Source organism: Bos javanicus, chromosome 7, assembly GCF_032452875.1.
Source record: "Bos javanicus breed banteng chromosome 7, ARS-OSU_banteng_1.0, whole genome shotgun sequence".
Taxonomy (NCBI): Eukaryota; Metazoa; Chordata; class Mammalia; order Artiodactyla; family Bovidae; genus Bos; species Bos javanicus.
In genome coordinates, this window is record NC_083874.1 from 38,628,593 (window position 1) to 38,649,283 (window position 20,691).

General features: G+C 54.3%; 2 protein-coding genes across 10 annotated transcripts in view; both read right to left on the bottom strand.

Moving 5' to 3' along the window:
* Window positions 1-48: 48 nt before the first annotated feature.
* DDX41 (DEAD-box helicase 41) lies at window positions 49-5,654 on the bottom strand. The gene is made up of 17 exons (XM_061423097.1): window positions 5,547-5,654; window positions 5,354-5,464; window positions 4,920-5,079; window positions 4,765-4,839; window positions 4,576-4,636; window positions 4,316-4,452; window positions 3,511-3,583; window positions 3,255-3,408; window positions 3,036-3,172; window positions 2,058-2,220; window positions 1,783-1,914; window positions 1,459-1,530; window positions 1,256-1,352; window positions 968-1,117; window positions 812-883; window positions 595-705; window positions 49-419 (listed from the first exon to the last, which is right to left on the bottom strand). The coding sequence occupies exons 1-17, from the start codon at window positions 5,586-5,588 to the stop codon at window positions 283-285; spliced, it is 1,884 nt and encodes a 627-aa protein (XP_061279081.1). The 5' UTR covers window positions 5,589-5,654; the 3' UTR covers window positions 49-282.
* Window positions 5,655-8,965: 3,311 nt separating this feature from the next.
* FAM193B (family with sequence similarity 193 member B) overlaps window positions 8,966-20,691 on the bottom strand; it is a 30,829-nt gene continuing 19,103 nt past the window's right edge. For 6 of the 9 annotated variants that reach the window (XM_061423087.1, XM_061423089.1, XM_061423093.1 and 3 more), the window contains 6 exons: window positions 20,304-20,505; window positions 19,155-19,394; window positions 12,193-13,216; window positions 11,967-12,042; window positions 11,144-11,241; window positions 8,966-9,351 (listed from right to left, as the gene is read on the bottom strand). In XM_061423087.1, the coding sequence (XP_061279071.1) occupies window positions 11,145-11,241; window positions 11,967-12,042; window positions 12,193-13,216; window positions 19,155-19,394; window positions 20,304-20,505 (1,639 nt within the window). In that variant the 3' untranslated portion in view covers window positions 8,966-9,351; window position 11,144. The remainder of the gene's footprint in view (window positions 9,352-11,143; window positions 11,242-11,966; window positions 12,043-12,192; window positions 13,217-19,154; window positions 19,395-20,303; window positions 20,506-20,691) is intronic. The other 3 variants (XM_061423088.1, XM_061423092.1, XM_061423091.1) reach the window with 3 other exon arrangements.

Below are 20,691 nucleotides of genomic sequence, written 5' to 3' on the forward strand. Positions count from 1 at the left end.
TGAGGCCTGCCCAGGGAGCACGGGGCAGACAAGGTGAAACACAGAGGCTGAGACCAGAAAGGCTTGTGCTTTAATGGCAGCTAAAGGGGAGCAAAAATAGTAATTCTGGGGGGCATGGGGAGCAGGCAGCCAGGTCCAGCCTGGCCCAACCCAGGCCAGCTGAGCCGAGCTTGCGGTCTTCTTGTCCATGGGGCGGGGGTGTGTGTGTGGTGGGGGGCGGTGGTAGTGGCTGGAGCTCCAGGGACAGAGGCCCCTCGTGGAGAAGGAGGGGTGGCAGCCAGCTCAGAAGTCCATGGAGCTGTGGGCCAGGTAGTCCTTGCGGCCGATGTTGCTAACCTGCTTCGTCTGCATGGCTTCGAGCTTGGGGCAGTCGGTGATCCGATGGCCCAAGCCCCCACAGAAGGCACAGCCACGCTCTCCTGTGGGAATGGGGTACCGGGGTAGGGAGGGTCAGCATGATTACGGGGCCAGCCTCCATACCCCAGACCTTGGGCACCCCCATCAGACCCCCAGTCCACCAAGGGGCAGCATGCACTTGTTCCGTGGTGTGCTCGACTGCCCCCACCAGACTAGGGTCCTTCCATCCCACATCACCTCCGATCTCCAGCATGGACTCGTCCCCACAGTGCAGGACTTGCAGGACCGGTGGAACCTTCTGCTTGGCCTCCAGCAGCAGGGCTTTGAGATCCATCAGCACTGACTCATCTGTGGGGATAGTGGGGAGTCTTCAGGTCCAACCCTGGGCCCTGAAGCCAGAACCTGAGTGGTCACAGGTGGAGGGCCCAGGAGACGGCCTTGGTGGCAGACTTACCACAGGCCTTGTTGATGAAGGTAGTGGCGATGCCCGTGTTTCCTGAGCGCCCAGTTCGGCCAATACGGTGCACTGCAGAGACAGGGAATAGGGCATGTGGCCCCCTCTCCAGGGCCTGGGGCTGAGCCCTCAACCCCGGCCTCCCAAATACCCCACCGTAGTTCTCGATCTCCTCAGGCATGTCATAATTGATGACGTGCTGGATGGCAGGGAAGTCCAAGCCCTTGGAGGCTACATCCGTGGCCACAAGGACATCCTTCTTGCCCTCCCGGAATGCCTCGATAGCCTTGGTCCGTTCCTCCTGGTCTGGAAAGGGTCAGGCAGGAACTGTTAGAGTGACAGCAATGGTCTGGGGAGGAGTGGCAGGCTGTCCAGGTAGGGGAAAGGATAAGATGAGGGGCTGCTACGGGGATGGGGTCCGTGCCTAGGACATGCCACCCTGACCTTTGCCCCCATGGATGGCAACAGCCTCCACTCCCTTGAGCAGCAAGTACTCATGGATGGCGTCCACATCTGCTTTCTTCTCTGCAAAGATGAGCACCTGTCCAGAAAAAGCCAACTCTGGTCACAGGGACTGACTCCTGGGTGCCCCCTGTGACACTCCCCCTGCATGTTGCCCCCCGGCCAGCCTGGCTGGCAGCACTCACGGGTGGCGGTGTCTTCTGCAGGCACTCAAGCAAGTACACCATCTTAGCTTCCTCCTTCACGTATTCCACTTCCTGCCACCACCGGGATCAGGTCAGGTGGTCCTGAGAACAGGCTCACCAGCCCTGGCCCTGCCACAGAGAATGGGTCCCCAGGCCTGGCTGGGAGGTGACCAGAAGCCTCTTGCCAAGCGCGGGGCACTATAAGAAGGCTTCCTACTAAGGGCCAAAGCTGTGAATGAAACCCCCGCTGCCCACCCTGCTCTGATCAGTTCCCGGGAGCCTTGGAAGACCCCAGCCTCCCAGGTGAGACTGCCTAGCAGGTACCTGGATGACATCCAGGCTGGCGGCCCCGGCACGCCCCACGTTGATCGTGACAGGCTTTACCAGGGCGCTCTTGGCAAAGTTCTGAATCTTCTTAGGCATGGTGGCGCTGAAGAGGAGGGTCTGTCGCTGGCCCTGAGGAAGAAGCGGACATGCGGGGGCTGGGGAGGCTGAGTGGCTGGGACAGTGGGTGGGCTTCAGGGCCCTTCAGAGTTGAATGTGGTGTGTGTGGAGGGGGGGACGAGGCGGGAACGTCCCGGCCAGGTGGGGAAGGGCACCTTGAAGTAGGAAAAGATGGTGCGGATGTCGCCCTCGAAGCCCATGTCGATCATGCGGTCAGCCTCGTCCAGGGCCAGGTAACGACAGATGTCCAGGCTGACCATCTTCTTCTGCAGCAGATCCATGAGGCGCCCAGGGGTGGCCACCATCATATGCACACCGCTGGGGACCAAGGGCAGACACTGAGGGCTGAGCCACCTGCTCGACCTTACCTAGGGGCCGGCAGCCCGCCCTGTTCTGCCTTCCAGTCTCCTTCCTGTTTCTCCTCGCCTGTCCCTCCTTGTCACTGCCACCACCTTGCTCTCCGAACAGAACAATGCTCTCCTGGCGAGCACTGTAGCCTTCTCTGCTAGACCCCAGCCATATGGTCACCTCTGCCTCACACACCCGTCCCCTGATCACTCCTCTGCCCCTAAGAGGGCTGACCTGAATCTTCAGATAGTTTCAGCTTGTGCTTCCACAGGTCCCTTTGTAGGCCTCAATGGGATCAGCTTCCTGGTACACTGAACCCATCTTTTCCATGTTTGCATCCTCCCTAACTAGCAATGCCTATGAAACAGGGACTGGGTTTGGCCTGTCTGTAACCCTGGACATGTAGTGATGTGATGTCTGTCAGGAACTGCACTGTGTGGAAAGGGCACAGGCCCAGCCACATCCTAGAGCCTCAGCCTCCTTGATAGATCACACTGGACAACCCTGATCGTCCTGGACACCCCAGGCCCTCCACCTCTCTGCCTTCTGCCTGGAATGCCCTGACTCCTTGACCTCCCAGATGCCCCTGTTCTATCTGCTGTGGTCCCAGAGTACTTTAGCACCTTCCTCTGTCCCAACCCACCTCCCCATTAGACTGGGGGCTCCTTGAGGGCTGAGCCCATGAGCGGCCTCTGCAAGGCTCTGCTGAGTAGCTAAAGCAAAGGGTCTCTTGGCTTGTCAAGGGGTTCTGAGGAAGCCCATGGGGCAGGGTCACTTGGACTCACTGTCGGATGGTCTCCATCTGCTCTTTGACGGACATGCCCCCGATGCAGAGGGCGCAGCGCAGGAGTGGTGAGCTGTCTTCCTGCAGCAGGCGGCAGTAGTACTCCAGGATGCCATGGGTCTGTCGGGCCAGCTCCCGCTGCAGGTACAGGGGCAGTGGCTGGCACCAGAAAGTGGCTCCCTCCCTCGTGTACCCTGCCCTCTAGGCCAGCCTCTCTTACCGAAGGGCAGATAATGAGTCCATAGGGCCCTTCACGCTTAGAGAAAGGTAACCTTTTCTCTTGTTCGAGGCAGAACATGATGACGGGCAAAGTGAACACCAGTGTCTTGCCTGAGCCAGTAAAGGCTATGCCTATCATGTCGCGGCCAGAGAGACTGGTGAGAGAAGAGAGGCTGGAGGGTCAGGCTCCATGGAAAACAAAGACTGCTTCTCATCCGGTGGCTGTTCCTCCCCAGGACTGCCAGCTTCACACTCACATGGTGGGGATTCCCTGGATCTGAATGGGTGTTGGGTGGTGGATGCCCTTCTTCTTCAGGCCTCTCAGGATGGCTACAGAAAACAGCCTGGCTTCATTTTTGTGTTTCACAGGATACGAGACACAGGCCCCTAACGCCTGTAAAACTGGCACTATGCCCCTCACGTTACAAACGACGATCTCAGACAGACACACAAACTTGTCCAAGGCTTCTAGGCTAAGTGGAGGCAGGATTCACACCCAGTTCTGTTTAAAGCCATCATTACTTGCCCTCCAAAGCTCCCTAATGGCAGAGGTTACAAAATATGAACAGCTCAGGGACTGAAAAAGAAGCATAAAGACAAATTCCTCCTTCTCCACTGATTAGACCTGATGCAGAAGCTTCTGGACTTCGGTGGGGGCCTAGGATACAACCTCACAGACGTTTCACTATCAAAATGTGGTGCATGTTTCATGATCACAATGTGGTACTGCAGACTTCCCTGGGGGCACAGTGGATAAAAACCTGCCTGCCGATGCAGGGGACGCGGGTTCGACCCCTGGTGTGGGAAGATTTCCACATGCTGTGGAACAACTAAAACCTGTGTGCCACAACCAATGAAGCCCGCACGCCGCAACTTCTGAGCCCGTGTGCTGCAACTACTGAAGCCTGAGTGCCTAGAGCCTATGCTCCACAACAGAAGCCTGTGCACCGCAAAAAGTGTAGCCCCTGCTAGCTCCAACTAGAGAAAGCCCGTGCACAGGAACAAAAGACTCAGCACAGCCTGTACGCATATAATGTGCTGGTGCTTCCAGCTCCCAGGTACCTGCAGGAAATTTCATTTCCTTGAAGCTCTTAATGGGCGGTGGGATGCCATCGCCTTCCACCAAGATGTGGTACTTTTTCCGGACACGTTCATGCCGCTCTTCAGACATACTCAGGACGTAACGGGGTGGTGTCCAACTGTGGGTGGGTGACAAGGGTCAAGCTAGCACCTGGGCACACCTGGCTTTGGGGTGTCCCTTCCAGTCTCAGCCACCTATCATCCCAAGTAAGACGAACCAACTGCAGACAGGAAAGACGTACCTGGTTTTGATTGGATCATCGTATGTGATTCCCTTAGCCATCTCCTTCACTGACATCAAAGCTGAGAAAACAGATATGGCTCAAGGCTGGCTCCTGCTTCCCAGAGGCCAGGTCCCTTGAAATGGAACATGCCTAGGGTTGAGGGAGGAGGCTCAGTTCACCTTCTCTCTGCCCTGGCTACAGCCATACCTCGACCTTCGGCCACACTCTCCAGGATCTTCTCCTCTTCCTTCAGCTGCTTCTCTTTGGCAGACTCCTTGCGGGCTGACAAAAGAAGCAGAAGGTGTCAGAGAGACACCAAAGCAGTGCGCCACACTGAGCCTCCGGCCTGCTGCCCAGCCCACCTTCAGCCTTCTCTTTGAGATGCTGGTGCTGATCCAAGAGGCTGACGTTGGACTGAGGACCCAATGGGATGTCGTCCTCATCTCCTCGGGGCTCGCTGCCGCTGTCCTGCTGTTCCTCTTCCGCAGCTCCCTTGCGTCTTCGCTGCAGCAGCTTCTGGAGCTGAGGTTCCACCAGTGCCCCTCAGAGCCAAGCCCAACGCAAGTGGCGCATCGGGCCCGGGGGCCTACGTCAGGATCCTGGCTTTTGGGAGAGGGTCCTGTGCTCGGAGGCGCAGAGCTGCCCCACTCCTCAGATGACATTGCCAGTTCCTCGTCTGCCTGGGGACCACGCTCCCGCGTACTGACACCTCACCCCGCGGACCCGGGGCCACCCCCATCGCATCGCTAAACCCCCATCTCCTGCCCTCATTCTTCTCGCGACCCACGGCCCTCACCAGCAGTTGCCGGCGCTGTCGCAACGGCACGTAAGGCACGTAGTCCTCGTCGTCCTCATCCTCTGCCTCAGAGCGGCTTCCTGTGGCAGTCGCCTCGTCGGTGCGAGCCCGCTGCAGATACACACGAGTCAGACCCGGACCCCCGGCCTTTACCTTCGCTCTCCACCCGCGCGGACTCCAACCTCTCTCCCACCTTCCGCTCAGGTTCCGATTCCGCCATCCTTGCTGCACGCATGCGCACCACAGTAAAACCCCGTCCCACCTATGATGAGACCCAATCAGATGTAAGGAAGCGGACGTCGGCACCTAGCAACGACCTCTGAGGGCCGGATCGCGCAGAAGGACAAATTTTCTCCTGAGCGTCTGTCTTGCGGTACGGTGTCTCCGCCCACTGTAGGTGGCTACGCAACTGTTGCCGGGGCTGAGGGCGAAAGCGTCAGGCAAAGCATTGTGTGACTCTGCAGGATTTCGAGCACGCGCTAAAAGCTCAGACCGAGCCGGGTAAAAGCGTGGAAACCGCCGTTCCCGAAGAGGGCGGGGTGCCGGCTGCCCAGCCTCGCCCAAGGAGTGACGTCACTCGGCACGCCCCCGCTAGTGGACACTGCGCCCTCTCGTGGCCGGGGAGCTCAGAGACCAGGCTAGCTGGGATCCCGACCCGGACTCTATCCAGCCCCTATTAACCCGCACCGGCCAAGGCAGGCAGGGCAGGATGGGGCTTGCAGAGTAAGCTGACTGGTGAGAATACTGCTGGTGTTATCTTTGTGAAACACCTATGTTCAGAGTGGCGAGATAAACAAAATGATGACTGTGGTTTTAAACTGAAGGCCTGTATATGTACGCAAATGATTATTATTGTAAATGCCATAATAGAGCTGAGAGAGTAACTGGGGAACCAAAGAAGACTTCGAGGAGACCTGGATCTGAAGTTATAGGGAAGTGAGGAATCTCAGAGCTGCTGGGAGGGCAGGAGAGGGAGAGGCTTCCTGACAGAGGGTCTAGCAGGAGTCAAGTTCTGGCAATGCCTAAGTTTCTCAGTAAACAAAGATGTGGCCTGTGTAGGATAGGGTAGTCAGAGTTAAGGCTGGAAAGGTAGACCCAGAGTGTGCAGGGCTGACTGTCAGGATAATTTCAACTTTTAAAGAGGATAGGTTAGTGCTGTTCTTTTCTTCCTTTGTATGTTAAGAGTGTGGACTGGACATTGTGCAGTGTGAAAGTGTTAGCCGCTCAGTCATATCCACCTCATTTGCAGTAGGGTTGGCTGTAGCCCTCCACGCTCCGCTGTCCGTGTAATTCTCCAGGTGTGAATACTGGAGTGGGTTGCCATTTTCTTTGGGGAACTTCCCGACCTAGGGATTGAAGCCGGGTCTCCTGTATTACAGGCAGATTCTTTACCATATAAGCCACCAGGGAAGCCCAAAGAGATTAGGTGGAGAGAGATAGATAACTGGTCTTGAGTTTAAGAACTGTCCTAAGACACACAAAGTACCACTTTTGGAAGTAGCATAAAGGCAGGGAAATGGCAACACACTCCCGTATTCTTGCCTGGAGAATTTCATGGACAGAGGAACCTGTCTATGGAGTCGCAGAGTTGGACACCACTGAGCAACTTACACACACACAGGGCAAACTGTAAAAAAGTGGCTTCTCAGCTGGAATGTGAAGGATTAGGTGGTATTCGTAAGAAAGTGTTATTTTGAAGAGGGAAACAAGTGAGTAAAAGTCAGGAGCCCTGAGGGTGCCAGACCTAGCTGGTCTGTGTTCTGTTTGGAGAGCATTGTTCTGTTCGGAGACTGAGGTCATCAGGTGTGGCTGGAGTGTGCCAGAGGCAGGAGCCAGACTTGAACAACCCTGAACACCATTCATAGAGCTCTTTTTCTGTAAGAAAGGGCTTCTCTGATAGCTCAGGTGGTAAAGAATCTACCTGCAATGCAGGAGACCCTGGTTCAATTCCTGAGTTGGGAAGATCCTCTGGAGGATAGGCTACCCACTCCAGTATCCTTGGGTTTCCTTGTGGTTTAGCTGGTAAAGAATCTGCCTGCAATGTGGGAGACCTGGGTTCAATCCCTGGGTGGGTTCAATCCCCTGGAGGAGGGCATAGCAACCCACTCTGGTATACAGTCCATGGGGTCACAGAGTCAGACATGGCTGAGTGACTTTCACTTTCTGTGGGTAAAGTGGCTGCTTGATCAGATCTGCAACTCTGCAGATGAAGCAGAATTTTTCATAGTTGTGACAATTCAGTTGCAGAGCAGGATCCGTGTAAAAGTTGAAGGCGAGAAGCACAGGTAATAAATATACAAAGAAAGGCTTCACAGAAAAGTGGCCGCACTTCCTTGAGGACTGGCCAAGGGACCAAGAATTGTGAGCCTGTGGTCAGTGCTGTTTCACCTCTTTGGAAGAAGTGGTACTGCTAGCCCAGTGTGTGTGTGTGTGTGTTGCAGGGTAGGGAAGGGTTCAACCTGGTGGGGAAGGAGGGAGTGGCTTTGGATCCTGGTCCCAACACTCCACGAAGACCTGTTGGTGAAGGTGTAGCTGCTGCCACTGTCACTCCCCACATGAGCACAAGCTAAGAGCTGTTCTAGTAGAGAAAATGACATTGGAGGTGAGGATTTGGGACAAAAGTGTGTGTGAGCATTTCTGGCAAAACTATTATATTAAAATCTGAATTCACAAACAAGGTAAGACCCGTGGTGGGGAGCGGGGGATGAGGTAGTTGGCTTTACACAAGAGTTCATTCTTCTCTTAACACTCAGGTACTTTGGCTACACATCCATGCCCATTGTAAACTCAGATCTAACTTATAAAACTCCACCTTTACTTTTACCTCACCTTTCCCTGACAGCTTCAATCATCCAGGCTATAGGTATACACACAATCCACAAGGCCTCAAGACTTCCTGATGGTTTCTCACATTAGCTGTGCAGAGTCCAAGTCCCACCCCTCCAACTCGCCCATCTTGGAGGGAAGGAAACTAAGCCACAGTGTGGGGAAGGGGTTGCTAAGGGTTTCCATACTTATTAACAGGAGGAGGGGGCACAGATGCTACCGTCATACAGACCTATGCTTTAATCGTGTGTGTGTGTGCGTGTGCGCACGCTGTCATGTCTGATTCTTTGAGACCCAATGGACTATAGCCCACCAGGCTCCTCTATCCATGGAATTTTCCAGTTATAGAATACTGGATCATGTTGATGTTTGACAGAAAACAACAAAAGTCTGTAAAGCAATTATCCTTCGATTAAAAATAAAAGAACACTGGAGCAGGTTGCCACTTCCTACTCCAGGGATCTTCCTGACCCAGCGATCGAACCTGAGTCTCTTGCATCTCCTGCATCAGCAGGCCGAGTCTTTACCACTGCACCACCTGGGATCTTAGTTGGCCAAACTGAGCTCAGTAGTCTCTTTGCTGTCTTGGCTTTAATTCCTCATCCATAAAATGGGCTAATAGTTCTGCTTAGCACTGCTGACAGAATTAAGTGGAATTGATGCCAACCTCTTGCGGTAGCACGCGCTCAGGAAAGTTAATGACTAAGGCAGACTACAATGTCTCTGAGTACATCCTTCACCCTCATGCCCCACCCGGATGAATAAACCTTCAATCAACACACCGACTCTGTGTCCAAATGTTGCTTTATCTTTCGGCAGGAAAGATTTTTCACAGTATCAAAAGTAAAGAATTGAAAAACAAGTAAAACAAAAACAAAAAACCAAACACAAAAAGAGCAGTGTTGGGCCAGCAGTACCATCAGCCCCCAAGCCCACAGGCCAGCCCAGCCTCCGGGCTCTGAGTGTGGAGGCTGCGTAGCACCAGGAAGCGGCTCTGCGGAGGTCCTGAGGGGCCCCAGCATGAACAGCATCTATTCAGCTTTTGGTTGGTCCAGGATGGTGGAGTGGGGAGTGGGGTCTTGGGCAGGTAGGTGGGGATGTGACGGAGAAAACTGTAGACCTTCGGCTGGCAGTTGGGGTCTCAGGACACCCTTAAGCTGGTCTGGCAGGGGCTGAGAAAACAGAAGAGTATGGCCACATGGTGAGAAACGGCCCCAAAGCAGCCTCCCTGTGCTGGCTCCGAGTCTCCACGGGTCCCCATGGAGGCAGGAACAGCTGCCTGCTATTTCTGTCCACTGGGCTGAAAACACTGAACAGACTTTCCCCATCACCTCCAGCAGAGGACGAAGGTTAAGACAGAACCCCCGCCCCACTGAACATCATCCTGAATCTCAAGGAATGAGGACAACACTTGAGGAACCCAGACCCCCTGCTGTAGGCCAGGGTGGAGGAAGAGCCCAGCCTCTCCCATTGACCGTGGAGATGTCACCTATCTCTCAAGAATCCCACCTCGGCTCCAGGTGCCTGGCCCAGGCTGGGTCTCCAGCCTGCACAGGCAGTGCTCTCACACACTCAGGGCTCACAGTCAAGGCTACGAGAAGGGTGGAGAAGGTCAAAGGAGGGCATTTATTGGGGAGCACCCCCGTCTTGAGAAAGAGATCAGTCAAGAGGGAGTGAGAGAAGATGGCTGGATGAGGCTTCCTACATGACAGGGGCACTGGGCTGGGAAAGGCAGTGTGACTTGTTTTCTCTGAAAAGGGGCAACAGATGAAGGTGCCTGGGGTTCTGGTAGCTCCTGGCTCCTGTGGAGGTGGTGAAGAAAGGCAGGATGGCACCCTGACCCTGGCAGAAGCTCCTGGGGGGCGTGGACATACTATGACAAAGGATCAGGGAGCCCAGGCCCACAGAGCAGAGGAGCTGAGGCGGGTCTGAGGACTATCCTGACTCTGGGTTAGTACAAACGTGACTAGCCTACAGGGAGCCCAGCCCTGGGCTGCCTGGGAAGCAGAGGCTAGTGTCAAGGGTGGGGGGGGATCCTGACTCAAAAGGGGACTCAGGGACTCAGTCAAGGGTCCAAGAAGTCTGCTGCCCTGGCACTGGGGAAAGGAGAAAGGGACAAGAGAGGACGTCCTCCTGAGGGGTGAGCTCAGCCCACCTGCCCCAGCTCCCTACTGCCTTAAAGGCAGCTGTATGCTCACCAGCCTGAGAGGCCCGGCACTGGGCACGCATCTTAGGGTGAACTATGGCTCTGTACAGCCATTAAGCCCCAAGGCCTGCCAGCCAGCCAGTCTTCTCTTCTGCCCTGGGGGTTCCCAGCCCCACTGCCTTCTCAGTTTTCTGTTTTTAGCCTAGAACAACATCTGATATGTCAATATTTCAGATAAGACCACCTGTGCAGGTGGCTGGGAGGGGAGGCCAGAGCCCAGCTAGGGGCCAGGCTCTTCTTCCAGGAGGGAGCTTCAGTACCGGTTTCCTCACGGAACCCATCCTGTTTGAGGAAGAGGGCCCACCTAGCCTCTACGCCTAAATGACCTCCAAGGCCTTGGTCTAGCAGGACTGCCCTCCCACTGTTCTCTTGGGGCTGGGTCCGTTTTGCATGGCTTCAGCTGGGAAGCACCTTGGTAGCCTGCATAGAGGAGCCAGACCAGGCCAATGAGATTCAATCCTGAGGCCGATAATGTCAAGGGTGGGGGCAACCCTCTAAGGCCCATGGCCCCCTGGGCACTTTGGGAGGCGGCTGGTGAGGGAAGTTAAGAGGCCTGGCAGGGACACCCCAGGGGATGGCAGTGCTGGAAGGGCCCTTCAGGAACAGGGACAGGAGGGCTCTCAGGAGAGGAGATGGGGCTGGCAAAGCACCTAGTCCAACTCCCTGTGCCCCAGGGCGTGAAATGGCCTGGCAGTGGCACAAAACGTGGCAGAGCATGGGAAGAAGGGGTGCACGAAACACTCGAGGGGTCTTGATACCTCACTGAGCTGTGCTGGGAGTGGTTTTCTTGAGGCTGAAGTTGGTCCAATTCACAGCAACTTTCTGACGCGTCTGCTTTGCAGAATCCAGACAGAACCTGTCGGGTTTGGGAGATGCCCAGGCAGGGGGTGGGGTGGGGGCACAATCAAGAGGTTCTCTCTTCTCCCCACTGGACCTGCTTCCAGACCTGCGAGCCCTGGCCACTAAGGAAACCAGGTCAGCTCTGTACAACCCCTCGGACTCCCAGGTGTCTGGGTCTAACAGTATGGGGCTGCCCGATGAGATGCCCACATGCCTAAGGGGTAGTGTGTGAAGAGTGACCTGCCTTAGCATACAGCCGGCCTCCTCACCCTGGATTTTACTCTAGCTAAACTGGGATGTCTTCTGTTCCTCCCAGGATGATGTATTTCTCCTGCCCTCAAACCCTTTTCATTTTATCTGGCCCACTCATTCCTATTCCTCAGGTTTCAGTCTGGTTACCACCTCTTTGGGGAGGGCTGCCCTGGCCACCCCATCCTTCAGCTTGGCCACTCCTAGGCCCTAGCCCCATGCCTTTAACTCCTCTAATAGCTCTTATCACTGGACTGTATGTATATGGCTCTCTCCCCCTACCTAGATAAGACTCTGCCCCCAAAACTCAACCCAGGCAAGAACAAAGAAATGCACGTGAATAAAACTGGAGAAAGCCCTCGTTCTTGGGAACTGACATCCCTCCTGCTCCCAGTTCCTTACACCTTCCCAGATGATCCATCCTGGCTACCTGTGTCCCTACCTGGGGCAGGAGTCCACCATGAGTGGGAGAGCAGGCAGCCTCACACCTACCTCTTGAAGTACTCCACCTCCCGGTCAGTCTCATCCATCTCCACCCCATCCATGTCCTTGGGCAGGAACACATCGTCTAGGAAGACATAGCCAGGAGGGCTCAGTGCTCACAGCAGCCTCTGGGTCATGCTCCTGGGGCAATGCTGCTCACATGTAAGGACTGCCCTCCACCCCATGGCCTGGCTGGGTGGGGGTCGATCAGTCAGTCAGTTCCTGGTGCACTCACCCAAGGAGGAGGCTGACTTCTCCTGCTTGTTGCGGCTCCGGCGGCTGCGGCCCTTGCCCTGTTGCAAGCTCTGCGGCCTTGCTGGGCCTGGGGGCTGTACAGACTCCTGCTCCAGAGGCCGTGCCTTGGCTTCACCTGGCCAGTTTCGCCAGGAGTTGCCCTTCTCCTTGTCAGCTTTGGGGCTGTCAGCCCAGGCTGGTCCTGGTCGAGTCCCTTGGCTCCCTTCTCCAGCTTCAGCACAGCTGTCCACTCTGGGAGGCTCTGGGGCCTTGCTTGGCTGCTTGGGGCTAGGGGTCTGGCCCTTGGCACTGGGAGTCTCAAGGCAGGCTGGGGACTGGGAAGCTGGGCTCACCTCACTCTTCTTGGCCTGATTACCCTGTCTCTTGCCCTTCCGTGGCTTCCCACCTGAGGCCACAGGCTCAGGCAGCTCCTGCTTGCAACCAGGGGCCCCCTTTATGCTTGGTTCCTCAGAGCTAGGGTTACCTGGCTTGGGTGTCTTGACCCAGATCATCCGGGAAAGGTTGGGCACGGTGTTGAGTCTCCTCACTAGCCCATTCTCAGGGATGATACCAGGAGGGGGGCCCTTCACCTCTGTCCATGGTGGGTGGGGACTTCTCATTTCTGCCCATGGTGGGGCTGGCTCTCCTGGAGCTTGCAACATATGGTTCTGAGGGGAGCCCAAAGTCAAAGGGGACAGGTCAAGGTTAATGTCAGGCCTTTGCTCTGAGGAGCCACTGGGGTTTGAGGGGGCTAGACTCTGAGGTTTTGGCTCAGTGGCCCCTTCCTTAGAGAAGCCATTGCTGTCCACGCTGAGCTCACACATACTGAAGCTGGCACAGATGGAGTCCTTGACAGTGTTCTTGATCTCCTGCAGACGGCTGTTCAGGAAGCTGTTGACCCGATCCAGCTCCCGATCGGGCCACCCCAAAAGACTCTCCCTGGCAGGCCTCAGCTCCCGGCTTCCAGAAACACTACGATTTGCTTGCTTCAGAGCTTCTGCTGCCAACTGGGCCTTCTCTTTTTCCTGCCAAGACAAGAGGCAGTTTCAGCAGAGGCTTGGCAGTTGCCAGGCACAGTGTGACACCTGACACGTCTGCCTTCAGCCCAGCTTTCCCACTAACTGGCTAGAAGCAGGGCATGGCAATCCTGGCCTGCTCACCCTACAGTAACAAGGATGAAATGCAATCTGACAGGTACATGTCGTGGCGATGGAGGCAGTTACACTAACAGAGGGTAGGGTTTTTACAGCTTGTTCATCCAGGGCACTAGAATCAGTCCTAGGGCCTAAAAAAGTTATAGGATCTCAAAAGGGATAGGATCTCCCTCCCAGGGATAAGCTTAAGCAATTCACTCACTTGCTGAGTCTCAGTGGACTCATCTGCAAAATGGGGACAGTAATTCTGGAGTGAAGTCCAAAGTGGGGATACGTGTAAGGAAGATTGCTACTATGGAGGCATTCTCTCCAATTCTGCAGGTGGCAGGAGAAAAAAAGCCATGACAACATGTAGGTCTTTCAAGAAGATAGATGTGGGGCTGTGAGATACCATGGTAGATCACACTGTTCTGGGTGGCTGGGAAATGTGTGTGCCCTCCTGAGGCTGCCTATGGGTACTATTGGAGAGGGCCAAGTTCCCATAGGAAGGCTACTCACTGCTTAGTTGGCCTCAAGGAATCAAGGGCACACCTAAAGCATGCCCAGTGGCAGACAAGGGGCCCCACAGCAAGAGGTAAAAGCAGCCCCTTTGCCCAGGTGAGGACCAGGAGGCTGAGGGAGGCTGGACTCTGCCACTCAGCATTGACAGTCAGATCGGGAGACTGAAAGCAAGTCTGTGGGCTCTGAGTCACCCCACCCCTAATCTGTGGCACCAGCTCTGCCCAACCTCAAGGCACCAGCAGGCTGAGGGGGCCTTTAGAGGGAGACAGGAGACAGTTTTCAAAAGCCAACAGGAATGAGGTGGTAGTGATGTGCTAGGGGCCAGATGACTTCATTTGGGAATGGAGGGGGAGGAACAGGAAAAGTTGTGTGAGAAGAGGGCTTGCCACCACAATGTCAACTTAAGGAGGGTGACTCTCTGCCCCAGGGGGCATACATTTATCCTCTCATCTTTTTAACAGGCTGGTTCTGTAGCTGACTAGGACCACAACTGCGGAACGTTGGACAAATCACTTATTCTCCCTGAACCTTACGATCTCCATTTATAAATTTGGGAGAAAAACAACCAACCTATTTATGTCACAGGGTCACCATCAGGACACCTCAGTGGGGGTGTGTCCCCTTCTCTGGGCAATAATCAGGCTGTAAGCCGTGGAGTTCAAGGCTACAGGCAAAGCTCTGAGGTCATGGCGATGGACAAAGAACTGGAAGGCCCTTTACTTTGCTCTTCTTTGCCAGAACAGCTCTGCTTTCATTTGTTAGGAATTGAGGGCTTGAGGACAATTTCAATTGCAGAAAAGACTTTTGCTGCTATACAAGTGTGAAACGACTGGTGTAGAGGGAATGATGTGGAATCATGTATAATTTTGTAATCAGAGAAGGAAAAAGCATGGAACCACACATTTTTGCTATGTACCAAAAGCCTGGTACCTTCCCATGTTGCCTCATTCAATCCCCACAACTGCCCTTGCTGTGTCATTATCCTCAGTTTATAGATGAGGAAACTCGACTTTGGAAAGAGTTAAGGAACTGATCCAAGATTACATGCTAGTTAAGTGGTGAGTCAGGAAAGCATACCCAGGGGTGATCTTCAGAAGTTCTCACGTTTTTCAGTATCATTTGACAATCATTTCTTGACCTGTGACCTTACATGAGGCACTGGGCTGGACTCTGGGCACTCTCTGTTCACTGACTTGAGTCTGCTGGGGGAGATGGACGTGCGAACAGGCTGTTTAATTCTGAGAGACAGTGTGAAAAGTAACAGGGGGAAAAAGCACAGGGTGCTCTGGGGACCCAGACTGGGCCATCAGGAGGTGCTTCCCAGAGGAGGCAATATCTCACTGAGCACTGAAGGGTAAGTGGGATTATCCTGGGACGTGTAAGACAAACATATTCTAGATAAAAAGTAGAAGAAAGGCTGGGAAATGGGAACACGCAGAATATTTAGGGAATGCAAATACTTAGAAGGCAGCTGGAGCACAGATTTCTTTTGGGTGGAGTAGAGTGGGCTGGAAGGCCACAGGGGCAGACTGAGAGATGAAGCTGGCAAGCTAAGCAGGGGCTAGATCCTTAAGAGTCCCACAGGCCATATTTTATCCTAGATTTGAGCCTATGGGCAACGTTCAGTCACTGAAGGTTTTTTTAAACAGTGCCAGTAGGGTAGAAAGAAGTGGATGGTGTGAGCTACTGGAGGGGGTCACATGGCCAGGACTGTTCGGTGACGGGTCGGGGAGAGAACGAGATGAGTCATGAAAACATTATCAACCATCACTACTGTTTCTGCAGCAACTACTCTGTTCCCTCTGCCCAACCTTTCTGTGCATCACTCCATTTCATTCTCACAAAAGCCTTGAAATTTTAGGTTCTACCATTATTCTCATTTTATGGAGGAAGAAACTGAGGCTTAGAGGTTAAGTGATTTGCCCAAGGTCATACAGCAAGTACGGCAGAGCCGGGTTTCAAACTGGTCCAATTGCAAGGCCTGCTGCTCTCCATCACCATGATGTGGTCCTCCCCAGATGGCATCTGGGGTTCTGGCAACTAGGTGAACGGTCGTGCTATTAACTAGACAGACAACAGAGAAGGCAAAGTGGGCTCTTTTGGAGAAAGGTGACAAGCTCAGTTTGGGATACGCTGAGTTTGGGTACCTGTAGAATGTCCGTGAGGAGGTACCCACCAGGGTAGGATATGTCACTGTGAAGTGCAGGGAGAAACAGGGAGACATAATGACCTGGGAGGAAACACTATCCAGATGGCTCTCTCCCAGGGAGCTGTCTTTAAGGGGGAGGGCCAGGCAGAGGAAGACTTGCTCACAAAGGCGACAGGACAGAGGGCAGAGAGGAAGTGAGAAATGTAGAAAACATGGCCTCCCCTTTCCCTTTCCCTGCCCCAACTTGAATGAGGTTGGAGGGGTCAAAGAAAACAGAGTTTGAAAAAGAGAATAAAGTTGAGATATACCTAGAAGGAAAGAAGATGGAACAGGAGAAAATGATTTGGCAACAAAGAAGTCACTAGTGGCTCTATGGAGGAGTGGAGGTAGAAGACAATTTGCAGTGAGCTGACAGGAGTAAATGCAGATGACGTTTTTGTGTGATGAGGAAAGAGACCGGGGTGGTTAAGAGAGGCTGTACGATCAAAGGACAGTTTGCTTTCAAAAAACAGAGTACTGGGCACAGTGAGAGGCTGAAGCCACACAGCAGGAAGTGGTATTAGGCTGAGGAGGCAAGAAGGACAGCACAGGCTTTAGGTAGGAAAAGGGTTAACTCTTCCTTCATGCAAGAAGAACTCTGTAGGACAGTGCCTCTCCACTGGCTTTGAATCCTTGTTGAAACAGGAAGTGAGTTATCTGCCAAAAAGTAAGGTGGGGGTCGGGAGAGGCTGGCAGCTGGAGCAGAATGGAGGTCTACTGAGAGGCTGGGGTGAATGGAAGTGATGAGGATTTAGAAGACTAGAGAACAACAAAGTGGGGGCTCAGGCAGGTGGGAGACTACTTGGCCAGGGTGCCAAAGACAGATTCAATCTAGCACCTCAAGGTGTAGGAGATAGGCAGGCTGGGGCTGAACCCAGGACTGTGGTTTTTCTAAGTGGGCATAATGGAAGGACAATGAGGAGCTGAGAGGACTGGTAGGAGAGTGAATGAATGATACTCAACGGATCTCAACTGGCCTGAGAAAGGAAGACAGGTGACAGACAGTCTTCTGGGGATGAAGAGGAGTGGTGGTGAGAGGTTACAGATGACAGGCCCAGGGTCGGTTTCAAAGGAGCGAGGGTTAGGACACTGAAGAGTCATGGCTGGAAATGGTACGAGGGAACAGAAAAATACCCAGCTTCGTCTGTCTCCCCAGGTGGGTAGTGGGTGGATGTCTTTCATGGTGGAAGCTGTGTTTTTGGTGGATTGTAGCTAAGTCTGGGAGGTGACGGAGGGGTACTGTGGAGGAGGCTGATGTATAAACAGATAATGACCATGATCACTAGTTACAGGACATCAGAACTGCCTACTCTGTGTTGTATCCTGGCCTCTAGACTGGGTGGGGCAGATGGGAGCTATGCAGGCAGTTTCTGAACTGTGAATAGAGAATGATAAATGGCAGACTAGAGAGATGTGCGAGATGCAGCCACAGCACAGTGGATGTTACCTGAGGAAGACTGCGAAGGAGGAAACATCTGAACTGGGCTTGGGAGGAGGTTTTTAGAAGGGAAAGGAGAGGGCAGAGGTGAAGGAGAAAGGATATCCAGGCAGAAATTCATGAAAAACATACCAGGCCTGGGAACTGTGAAGTGTGTTCCCTGGGACCTAACCGGGAACCCACAGCCTTGGGAGGCCAGGAAAGGCCAGAGAGACCACTTCTGCCAACTGCACACTTCTGGCCAGGCAGTGCTGGCAAGGAGACAGCAAATGCCGACCATTTTCTGAAGGCAGTGGAAAGACCCTTTGGTTTACTACTTCAGGGTGCAGGGAAGGGGTCCTGGTTTGTCCTTTGAGCTGGAAAAAGATGGAGAAGCACTGCTGTTTTCCAGAGCACCAGGGCTGTTTGACCACCCAGGACCTGGAGCTAGCTGACTGTCAAACCCATTCTCTTCAGCTGCTGAGCTCCTGAGTGTGGCACTGTGCAGACACAGCTGGGGGCAGGCAGGCTAAGAGGTAATGAGGTGGCAGGGGACGAGTCATCAAGCTCTGCTGCTCGCCTGGCGGCAAGGCTGCCCGGGAACAGCTCCCCTGGTTCTGTCCTCAGCCTTCTGGGAGGAGTTCACTCAGTCCTTAGGATGGGTCATTCCCATGGCTTCAATTACATCTCCATGCCAGCAACTCCCAGCCCCACATCGCCATCTCCACTCGGACCTCTGAGAATCTCTGAGTCACTGTGCCCCAACTGAATTCCGTCTTCTGCCAATTCCACCTGTGCTCAGTAAAGCATGCCATCCTGCCAGCCACCCTGGCAAACACCTAGGAGGTACCCTGACTCTATCATCTCCTTGACCTGAAATCAAGAGATCGCCTGCCTCCTCTGAAAACTCCAGCTCTCCTGCTCTAGGCCCACTATTGATCACCTCTCCCCTGGCTCTTGGGTCTCTGGCCTGGAGGATCACTCCTTCAGGCTACCTTCCACATTGCTACACAGTCACCTTGGGAAGTCCATCTGGTGAGTGCATTGTGTGATTAAAGCCCTTGGGTGAACCCCCCTCAGCTGTAGGATCAAGTCAGAGCTCTTGAGCAATACCATTCCTCACTTCTGCTATCTGCCTGCCTTCTCCTGGGTGTGAGCTCTGGCTTCAAAAACTGCTGTGGATGTGCTATGCCTGCTGCCAGGAGGGTCCTCCTGATTAATCTGTACTCACTCTCTACAACTCAGCTCTCCAGGCAGCCTGGTGATCTAGCCATTTCCAGTGCCTCAGGCAGGATGGGGCTTCCCCCATCCCAGCACTTGTTGCACAGTAATATGCTTGTCCAGTGTTGTTTCTCCACTGGACTGAGCTTTTCCAGGGTAAGAAGCTAACTGCATCATATTTGGCTCCAAGCATCTGCAGAAGTGTTTGCTGAATGAACATATGACTGACTGAAGCAAGTCCTAAGCTTTGAGGAAGCCAGCAAGTGGCTTCTGACGCCAGGATTTGTTTTTCCTCCAATCACTGGACCCCTGGCTCCCTTACCCCGATGCCTCCCAAACTCATTCAGACCTTCTCAGAGAAAAAAGCCCTGCCAAGGCCTTTGGCAGCCAGCACTATTCATGCCCGAGAAGTCCTGGGGGTTGGGGGCGAGGGAGTCCTCGGGGGAAAAGAGGTGGTAGAGCTGGGCTCCCCCCACACCCACCTTCTTTTTCAGCTTGTGCCGGGCCCGCTTGGCAGCCCTGGCGCTGTTGGGGACTTTGGGCTCCGTGCTGTTGATGAATTCCAGCAGCTCATCCACATCTCGATGATCCACGGCGGGCTCCCCAGGGATCCCGCCCAGGGCGCCCCCCTTCATGGGCAGCTCCTCTTTGCGCCTGGTCAGCCTTGAGCGAAGCTTCTCTCGGATCTCGGTATAATTCCGACTCGTCGGGGCAGCGGGTGGCTGGGGGAGGGGAGGTGCTGACGTTACACCCTGGGCCTGGGAAGCCCGGAGCACTCCCACCCGCGGGCACCAAGCATGTGGTGAGAAGTAAGACAACTGTTCTTTCTACCACAGCCACAGAGGCCAAATGGCTTCGCCCTCAGCCAGGCTCGGAGCCAAGGCAGCGGTGGGCGGAGTGGGAGGTATGCAGCAGTGTTGCGAGCACGCTGACTTGGGAGCCAGGAAAGCAGGTTTGAGCCCAGGCTTCGTCACTCGGAAGCTGTATGACCTTGGGCAGGTTCACTGAGTCTTTGTGAGCCTCAATTTTGTCATCTCTAAAATGAGGATAACAACTTCTAGCTCAAAGGCGACCAGCAACATAACTGCTTGAATTTCTTCTGTCCTCAACTGCTCTCCCCTAGCCAGAAGCCCTTTCCTCTTCACCTTATGAGACTTCTGAACTGCTTTCTCCCCGTCCAGAGACAGCCTGTACTCTGCTATGAGCCTCCTTCCTGGCGCCATCTGTGCTCACGGCCTGTCCCCTGCCTGGCTCCCACACTGGGGACTGAGAGTCTTGGCTTCCACTCTGCCTTCATCACGCACAAGCCTTCACTTCTCTGTGATTATGCACATTATGTATACATACTCATCAGAATCATAGCTTTCCTCTGCCACTTCCTTTCTTTTTGCCTAAGGAAAAAATGTCAATCTTAAGAGAAACCATGAGAAGAGCAAAGGTAGCAAACTTGAAAAATCTCTACCTCATCCATATGCCGTGAGGATCTAGCAAGCAGGTGCTGGTGAGGACTCACAGGGTCCAAGCACAATTATTAGCTCCAAGAGCAAGTGGGGCCCTGGGAAGAGCAAGGTACTCCCCTGGCTCCCCTCGGCTGGCCCCCAGCCTGCTCTGGCCTGGGAAGGCTCACTCACCGCATTGTGGCCGAAGAACTCACAGTAGCAGCAGTCACAGAACTTCCCATCTCGCTGGTGGGTGGAGGACGAGGTGCAGGAGCTACGCTCCGAGCTGCTGTCCTCTTCCTCGCCCAGCCCCTCGTCTGCCTCGCAAGGCTGGGGAAGCTGGCACGTCAGGCCACTGTGGGTAAACTTGTGCCCCTTGCACCCAGGGTCCCTGCTGAATTGGGAGAAAAGACAGGCCCAAAGGTGAGGAAAGGCAGGGCAGGAGCACGCTGTGAGGAGCCTGGGGAGCAGCCCCACCATCGCCTTCATCTGCCTCATCCCACAAAGACCAAGGCAGGCAAACAGAATGAGCCCCTTTTAAGAACAAGGCAAACACCCCCGCTGTTCCTCAGGGCCCCCC